General features: G+C 33.4%; 1 protein-coding gene across 2 annotated transcripts; it reads right to left on the minus strand.

Moving 5' to 3' along the window:
- Window positions 1-3210: 3210 nt before the first annotated feature.
- On the minus strand, window positions 3211-7542 carry LOC122315024 (RNA-binding protein 38). 2 transcript variants are annotated; one of them, XM_043130706.1, is made up of 6 exons: window positions 6914-7542; window positions 6712-6835; window positions 6457-6577; window positions 5105-5144; window positions 4760-4985; window positions 3211-3675 (listed from the first exon to the last, which is right to left on the minus strand). In XM_043130706.1, the coding sequence occupies exons 1-6, from the start codon at window positions 7151-7153 to the stop codon at window positions 3599-3601; spliced, it is 828 nt and encodes a 275-aa protein (XP_042986640.1). In that variant the 5' UTR covers window positions 7154-7542; the 3' UTR covers window positions 3211-3598. The 2 variants fall into 2 exon arrangements, with proteins under 2 accessions (XP_042986640.1, XP_042986639.1); XM_043130705.1 differs by having other exon boundaries at window positions 4760-5012; window positions 6914-7540.
- Window positions 7543-9307: the final 1765 nt, after the last annotated feature.

The raw sequence follows: 9307 nt of genomic DNA on the forward strand, positions 1-9307 counted from the left end.
TAATACAAAACGACGCATGAAGCCACATGCGCTGGTTGTCCAGAAAAGAACCTCAGAAATGCCCAGTTCTACTGCTACATCTAGGGTGAAGCTACTCATGCAACCATCGGCAACTATGCAAGTGACCGGGGGCACATTGGACGGAGAGGCCGTGCTGTCGTTATTCAGTTTGCGAATAAGGTCCTTGAAAGGAGCCAAGCTATGTGTTTTGGTGGATTCGCAAAGGGATGCAATGTCCTGGGTGGCTTCGTCGGAGTCAGGAAGGCTGTCGAGGATCGTTGGGAATCGAAAGCAGGGAAGGTCGTCGAGAGAGTTGGGGCCTCGGGATTTCAGTAGGCGTCTATGGTTGAACTCAGTGTTGACGAAGGTGAAAACCTCTGCAAGTAAAGCATGGGGTTTAGGTGGCCTTGAGCTGGGTAAGGGACGCAAACTGCATGGGTGATAGGTCCCGATCAAAGATTAAGCAAGTGACCACAATTGGGATGAGAATACTTGACTTCATTAACGAAAGCATTGGTTGCTTAAATAAGCAAACCCACGTACATATTGCCGAAATAAAAGGTAATCATGCAACGGCAGAAAAGTAAACATAGAGCTTGAAACTCTCTAACGGATAAAAACAACTATTGACCCAGTCCACGCTGCATGCATGCCACCATCTCCCACGTCTAACCTCTTCCCATAGAATAATTCTTTGTGCAGTCCCGAACAGGGACTCCTCATGCACGAAAAAAATGAAACGAATCGTTATTCCTGATCACTTGCCCCCCAACTTGTAAAGATGAAATATTTCCTCTGTGTAACCGATTGCTCTCTCTCTCTCTCTCTCTCTCTCTCTCTCACATCCCAAATTATTTGCGCCCAAACTTGAAGTGAAGGCTTTCCTCTCTCTCTCTCTCTGTAACCGATTGAGCTCTCTCTCTCTAGAATTTCTTCTTCGTCTTGTCTCAAGCAAAGGGTTAACCTCTCTTGAAGGTCATCAATGGTCATGGATGATGGTAAACATATTGTTTTGGGAGGCGGTGGTATGTATATTTGAAGCTAAACATATATTTTAGTTCCACCCTTGACATATACTTGGGGAACTGCTAGGTACAAACTAGCTGAACATATATATTCTAGGTACTAAAGGGAGTAAATTACTTCTAAGTCCATTCGTCTGCACACAAGCATCTTTTCGGGACTGTACCTAGCAGTTCCCCTTCCCATATACTTGGGGATTCGGCTTTAGGCCACTCTCTGAACGCTGAGGCCTATCAATGGGGCTTCCCATTAATTAAGATAGCCGAACCCATACTCTCTCTCTCTCTCTCTCTCTCTCTCAAAGTTCAAAATTGAAAATGAGACGGGCGTATAATTTTCGGCAGATTACTGGTCTTCTGGCTCTATTTACAGGCAGATTTGCAAAAAGAAGTAGAAGGAAAACTAAGAGAGAGATTAATTTTTTCTGCCATGTGTGAGGAACAAGAGAACTGAGTTTTGTGAAGCAGAGTAAGTAGAGGGTATTAAATTGATGGAAAACTTTGTAGAAGATTGGCCAATCTGCAGTGGAGGGTGGAATGTGGAGAAATATGCAGTGGTCCAGTGGAGGTTTTTCTTCTACTCGGATGAAAATGGCTGAAGCTTTTTCTTCCCTTCGTTTTTCTGTTCTGTTTTTTTTTTTTTAATAAAAAAGAAAAGAAAAGTCATAGCTGTCATTTCCGGTGCGCATTCGGTACGCAACACTGGCACCTAGCAGAATTGAAAAAATTAATGGAAAAAATATAGTTATAAATATAATTACGTAATAATTTATATATCAATATAATGTTATTGATTAAAAAGTAAATTTTATTAAAAATATTATTAATTTAAATTTTAAATAAGAATAAATCAGTATTGATATATAAATTAGTATGCGACTGTGCTTGTATATAGCAAAACTCAAATTAATGGACTGGGAACTTCATCTGTTTCTAGATCCTTCGAATAGCCATATTATATCCAAGTGAGATCTTGTTGGGTTACACGAGTCCGCAACTAATGGAGCGAAAGGTAATGATATACTCATCACTATTTTATTACTCGTAGTGTATTTATTTTTTTATTATTTTATTTTAAGTACTTTTTTAACATCCTTAGTCATTAAGAAAAAATTTTAAAAATATATAATTTTAGTGATAGTAACTTGCTTAATTATTAAGTAAAAAAAAATTAAAAAATTAAAAAAAATGGTAAAAGAATAGTAAAAGAGTGGTAAGGTTATAATATGAAACCCATATCATCTCACATTTGATGCTATGATGAGAGAAACGTGCTGTACTTATTGTTTTTAAAATCGTACCGTACCGGCCGGTATTTCAGTTTCTTTTTTTTTTTCATTTTTTTAAACTATAAATTTATTTTTTTACTCCAAATTTAGACTAAACTATTTATAATTTATATAGATATATGTATTTATGTATAATTTATTTATATATAAATTATTATTTTGAAATATAATTAATATATATTTATATATATAATTTATCTATATATCGACTATCCCGAAATAGTACCGGTATCAAAATATTTCGTTTCAATATTTTGACCAATACGACATCCAATACGGTATTCAAAACATTAGCTGTACTTCAAAACTACTTAGAACTTCTTCTTCTTCTTTTTTTCATTTCTTTTTAAATAAAAAGTGATACAGTGATAATTTCCAGATTAAAAATATTGTATATTATTATTATTATTATTATTATTTATCTCACGTCAATTCGATTGTTTTGATTTGTATTGACCATCAACTTTCGAGTTTCGAATATATTATTTTTAAGAATATAGACTAATCTAATATTAATGAGTATCATCGCCCTAACATAATGTAATGTGATGACTAGGATGATGGTGTAAGGAAAATAATAGAATTACTACTCCACTACAACTCATTTACTACTATTTTTATATTTAATTTTTTTTAATTTTTTATTTTACTTAATAATTAATGAAGTGAGTATTAGTAAAGTTATATATATATTTTTTAAATTTTTTCTTAGTGATTAAAAATGTTTAAAAAATACTTAAAAGAAAATGAAAAATAAAAAAACTTGAAATGGATCACTTAGTAGTAGTTAGATAGTAATAAGATAGTAACTCTATCACTAGATGGTGTAATATGTATTAGAGTTACATTTGCCTGAAGGAAGAGCAAAGCAAGATATATATTATGAGATGATCAGCACGTTTAAAATCAAAATTTTATTGTTGAGGGAGTTTCCCCCATGTTGTTCGTACATTTTGGGAAAGATGTTAAGCTCTTATCCTTGAAGAATAAATACTTTGAATAAAAATCAGATTAAAAAAAAAAAAGAAACATTTTTGGGGAAAATATCTGCAGAAGGCAGTGGTCGATATGTATATGGGTCCATCTTTTCCTGCCGGCCGATCGAGAAGAACAAAGGCTGTCTCTCGAAGCATTAGTACTGATGCAACAGATTCAGGCCAAAGAATTATGTGAATCGTTCACAATTTCAGACTTAAGAAGCGAGATGATCATAGGCATAAAGATTTCAGCTGTATCATACAGCTGAGACTTGTAGCCAAACCAGCATGTAAATATTGACAGGTTCCTTTAGTTGTTGGGACTTTCTGAAGTAACGACTCCCGCTTCTGTTTCTGTCGAGACAGTTCGCTGTACCGTCTGTGAATCTGAAACAAACCATCCCAGTTAAAAGCAAATTAATTAGTTAGCATATGCCTTTAAGAGAAATGATATTTGTAGTTATTTGCATAATTTTTTTGAAAAAAATTAATTAATATGAGATCCACATAAAAAAAATTAATTTTTTAATTGTGTACTTTACTATTTTTTAAATTAATTGCGGGTATTTGTACACTCTATGATTATATGTAGTATTAATTGTCTTTAATTAATCTTGAAAGAGAGAGATAGGGGTTACAATGTTCATTTTCAACTTGGCTTAATATATCCTCCGTTTCCTTCATATTTAATAGGGGAATAATTTTTATAAATTTTAAATAGATAAATCTCACGTAAGTTTCAGTAAAAAAATAAATCACATTTTATAAAAATGTGAAAAAATTATTATTTATTAATGAAACTTATTTTTTTAAAAAGAACTTGTCTATTTGTATCTTATTATAGCATTATTCTATTTAGTATATTTAATATATAAAGACACGTTCTTAACGAAGCACAAAGTTTGGTGACTGTGATATGATCATTTAATTATTGCCAATGCCATGGCGTTTATAAAAATAAATGCATTTAAATCGAAACCACGTGGAGTCAGTACTGTTGGTTTACACTACGTACGTTCCTTTGTCATGACTCTCGATTGACCCATCAAAAGGGTCATGGCATAAACCGAGACAGCTCATTCACATGGGTGAACCAAACGCATGTGACCCACCATAGACGCACGTCATGCACGAGTCACGACCCTTTCATATGTTATATCATATCATGTGGGTGTAAATGAGTGCATAGGGTACGCAATTGATCTAGAGTAATGTTATATATAATTATAGATTATGTAAATATTACGTAATTATTTTAAAAAAGAGTAGAGTTTATAATTAAAAAAATTAATTTTTTTATATGAATTTTGTATTAATTTATTTTTTTAAAAAGATTGTATGACAATTACACAACTACGACTATAAATATTATTTATGGTGTAACTAGTAAGGTTAAGCACTATATCTTGCCCAGGAAAAAAAAAAAAAGCGTCAAACTATAATAAAACGAATGGAGAAAAAATAATGTTACCGGTAGAAGAGGGGAAAGGATGCCTCGTGGCTTGAAGGGTTAGAGGAGGATAGGCGGCGAGGGACGTATCCATCTGCACAGGATGGTAAATGTATGAAGATCCCGGCACGCGTTGCCCCTGGGCTGTAGAATATGTGCTCCTTGGTGCTTGGAAAGAGTAACCATAGTAATAGGGAGAGGCCATGGTTGAAGATGATGTTCCGTACAACTGCTGGTAGTATTGTTGCTGTTGAACTTGTGGGTTATACAGTGCCTCCTCATACAAACGTACAAATTTAATAAAAAAATCGTCACAACTGTCAAATCTTATTATCCTATTCAAGAGAGAGGGAGAGAGAGACTAACTTGGTGGTAGCCATAATCAGGAGTACTGTAGGTTGGATACCTGCAAGAGCGGTGGCATTGATGATCATGACCAGTACTAACCAGAGAAATTAGAAGTACCGCATGCATGGGTCAACTGGAAATACAAAGACATGGTGCGCGCAGCTGGGCACTAATTCGATAAACATATATACACCGTCAAAGAGATCATCGACCCAGGGATACATCGGGGGACGACATATAATATTATACATATATCTGACTGGTAACTACGTGCCAAATGTGGATGTGCCTGTGCTTTACAGATAATGATATATAGTACTATTTCCACGCCGGCCTACATATAATTATATGCATTCTCAATAAAATTAGAAGTAAACAATCAAGTTGACATCTAGCTAGCTAGGGCGACGATAAATGAAAGTTTCAAGGACAGATAAAAATATGGGTAGATCACATGTTCATGCGCATGCCTACGACTAATTGAATGCATCCGAAAGACAGAGTACTGGATAATTAAGTAGCCATGCCCTAATCAGACTCATGCATTTGTCATGTACTAATAGTAACTATATGATCAGAAAATAGCTAGGTGTTATAAATTATAATCACCTTGACTTTGCGTCTCCTATGTATAATGTCCTTTTTTTGATTTGGGTACTGTTTTTCTAAACGTTAAGACTTAAAAAAATTTCAACCTTTTTATAGGATAGAAGGATGAACTTTTGCTATATAGGATCAATTTATCTTGAACATATAGTTTTTCCCAACACCAGAGTAAATTCATGGTTCGAAACGTGAAAAGGCAGAAAATTAAGATTTTCGATCTGAGGCCTATCTATTTGCAATACATTGTTCATAACAAGGGATAATATCTTTATAGATAGCTAGCCTGATCATCACAACTACTTAATAAAGCCAGAGGACATAGTTAAGATAAATCAACGAGAAATTGATAAAAAAAGATTTCTTAATCAACTTGCATGATATTTGTTTTTGACAAGTATTGGACAATTTGCCAGCATAACTAACAGCTGATCTATGACTATTTGACGTAAATAAGGTGAGGAATACATTAAAACTTTGTGGATCCCACCATCCATAGCAACTGCCCTTTGCACATGTTAGGCTTATGCACATCTGCAGATCATTGGACGATATAGACACCCTCATACCATCAAATATTTATCTGCTTTTTCTTTACGAGATGATACCAAGAAGACAGAAAAAAAAATAATAGAGATGCAAAGTGATTTATGTCTGCACCTGTTTGAAGAAGTTGTATGGGGACCATTTATATATATAAATATATATTATGTATTGTGGAACGTGGATAATCAGTCATTGGCACAAGTAAATAGAAAGAAGCTCACCCATAAGATGGGTAAATGACAGGAGGGGGTGGAGGTATTGGCGGTGCAGGTAAGGCTGCCGGGACTCCTCTATAGGATGGTGCACCTCCGTGGTAATTAGAACTGCCACCTTGATTTCTTCCTGTATTAACAACAAAATTCCTCCAAAGTGTGATGCAGTTTTAATCAATGGAAAACAATATTGTAAACAAAAAAAGAAATTAACTTAAAAAGCAGAATATAATTAATCATTTAAACGTAAATTAATGCATGAACCTCGGGGCGGCGAAGGTCGAGGTCGTCCAAACGAAGCGATATTACAATTGGCTCTTCGCCCATCAATCACAGGGTTTGGTTCCGCACAAGCCCTATTTGCCGATTCAGGGTCACGAAAAGTCACCTAATTATATGAAAACTTCAACACCTATACGTAGAATTATCTGTCGACCATGAGAACACAAATTAGGAAAGTACTTACAAATCCGTATCCTTTGGATTTTCCTGTATTCTTATCGGTGATTATTACAGCTTCAAGAATCTCTCCAAACTGCTCGAAATATCTCCGCATTTCTTCGGTGGGTGTTTCCCAAGCTAGGCCTCCAACAAACACTTTGGTAAACGTGGTGTCTCCGAACTGTGATCGGTAATGTGGGAAAGCCATGGCATCTAAATCATCAAAATCAACAACAAATGGGTATTCTACTTCTAATTCGTGCATGAACTTTGGAATTATATGATCATTTGTGGGCTTGGCAGCAGAGCTGGACTTGTCTAAATCTTTGTTCCCACCTCATTTTCTTTGATTTGAGCTGTATATGACGTTCCTGATAAACCTCCATTCCCTTCTTTCACAGCGGAAGAATCATTGAAGAGGTTGAGAGAGACAGATGAAGAGGTGGATATAGTTTATGATGATATCGTTGTAGTTGGTGCTGCTGTTATTATTTGATGAGTTGTTGGATACAGTGGGTTGGTCAAGTACATAAGAGGAGGAGAAAAAAAGTGGAGAGAGAGCTGCAAACTCTAATTTGCTGTCTAAAGGGGGAAGGGAGAGGGTTGGCTTTGTAGAACCGAATGACAGCTGCGTGGCTAATCCACTTTGGAAGCCTGCCTCCCTGTCTCTCCATTAATATACCCTACCACCCTCCAATCAATAATCCCCTCCCTGTCAAAAATAATAATAATAATAATAATAATCTCCTCCCCTTCTTTTATCTGGTTCTTCTCCCCCTTCCTTCCCGCCTCTCCTTCTTCTTTTTATAAGGAAAAATTTAATTCTAAACAATTCTGAATATTAATATTTATATCTTTTTAATATGATTTATCAAAAAGTTAAATTTTAATAAAAATAATATCAATTAAAATTTTAAATATAAAAATGATAATATTGAGATACAGATCGGTATAGAAATTTAATTATATGTAACAAAAAATCTTTTTATAAAATCAATTTCAATCTATATATAAATTTATTGGGGAAAATATTTTAGATATAAAAAGATTATATAAAAATAAATTTATAAATTGATATATTTTGATATATTATATCAGATTATAAAGTTATTTTTATTGTAAAATAGATCTAATTAATCCTTTAAAACTACATCAATTTATATATTTATTATTATATAATTTATTTGTATAGGTGACACTTGTCATATATTGTAGTTATTTATCTTTTAGTTGGAACAGCTGATTTGTTGCTTCTCTTTATTGCTAGACAACATTTTCCCATACTAAAATAAGGTTTATGAATGTGCCACCACATTAGTGAACAGTGGCCATGATGGGGTCAGCGACACGATAAAAAATTAATGGACCCTCATTTGTTTTTCTGAGCAAAAGATGGACCTCATATCATCATGAGATTGCCACTTATATAATAATAATAATAATAGTAATAACTTAATGTTCAATGGACTTCATCGGTTGGGTAGGTTTTTTAGTGTGAAACTTTGTACCAATTTCGTGTATATTTTTATGATGCTATTGATTTTATAAATTAAATTCAGAGGATTTCATTACCACAAATAAACGAAAGGATATACGAAAAATATACATGAAAAATATTATTATTATTTTAATATTTTAAAATTTTAAATTATTTATTATATTTTGTATACAAATTTAAAAAAAATTGTAATGATGAGATGATTAATTATGATTTTTTCAATTTATTAAAAATTTAAAAAAATTGTAATGATTATATATTTCTAAAAATAATTTTACATACAACATTAAAGTGCGTAAATGCAGCGTAATCATTTAAAAAAATAAATTTTACTATTAAAAAATTAAATTATTTTATATTTTATTCATTTTTTTCAAAATGATTACACGGCGATCGTATAATTCACAATTATAAATATCTTTTCTCTTCCTCTTGTAAATGGATTATCATGCTTTAGTTATTTGTTTTTCTACTTGATCGTGTTGTTTGCTTGTCTGGAAAAAAAAAAATTATATAGAAAGGAATAACTAATTTAGTCCATAAAACTACAAAATTTCTACCCATTTTTCTATTGTTTGTATGTTGGTGGTGGGAAGGTAAACGTAGTACCTTTTTTTTTTTTTTCTCTACTCCTAGCTAATAGATCCAAATCCCCTCGTAATCCCATGTTCCTAACCCTCTCCTGATCGGAATAGTTTGACAAACTAACTTCCGAACAGCAACAGAAGAAACGAATAAAACAGTTAAGATCTAGACCACTTGATCAGATCTATCATGTATATTTTAAAACTCAATCGAGATGAAGATGGAAAATCATGTGCAACACCAAGGCACGGGCGGCGAAACAAAATCCATCCCCATCGAGACGTTCCCTAATCAATCAATTTTAAAATTTGAACCAAAAAAAAAAAAGAGAGAGAG

The sequence above is a fragment of the Carya illinoinensis genome, chromosome 7 (genome assembly GCF_018687715.1).
Source record: "Carya illinoinensis cultivar Pawnee chromosome 7, C.illinoinensisPawnee_v1, whole genome shotgun sequence".
Lineage (NCBI taxonomy): Eukaryota > Viridiplantae > Streptophyta > Magnoliopsida > Fagales > Juglandaceae > Carya > Carya illinoinensis.

What these genes read in the sequence shown, in the direction of transcription:
- LOC122315024 (XM_043130705.1), bottom strand. Translation starts at nt 7,153, where the DNA reads ATGCACGAATTAGAAGTAGAATACCCATTTGTTGTTGATTTTGATGAT. An exon ending in AATCCAAAGGATACGGATTT is followed by an intron (nt 6,836 to 6,913) that starts GTAAGTACTTTC and finishes TCATATAATTAG; the next exon opens with GTGACTTTTCGTGACCCTGA. An exon ending in CTGATTATGGCTACCACCAA is followed by an intron (nt 5,013 to 5,104) that starts GTTAGTCTCTCT and finishes TTGTATGAGGAG; the next exon opens with GCACTGTATAACCCACAAGT.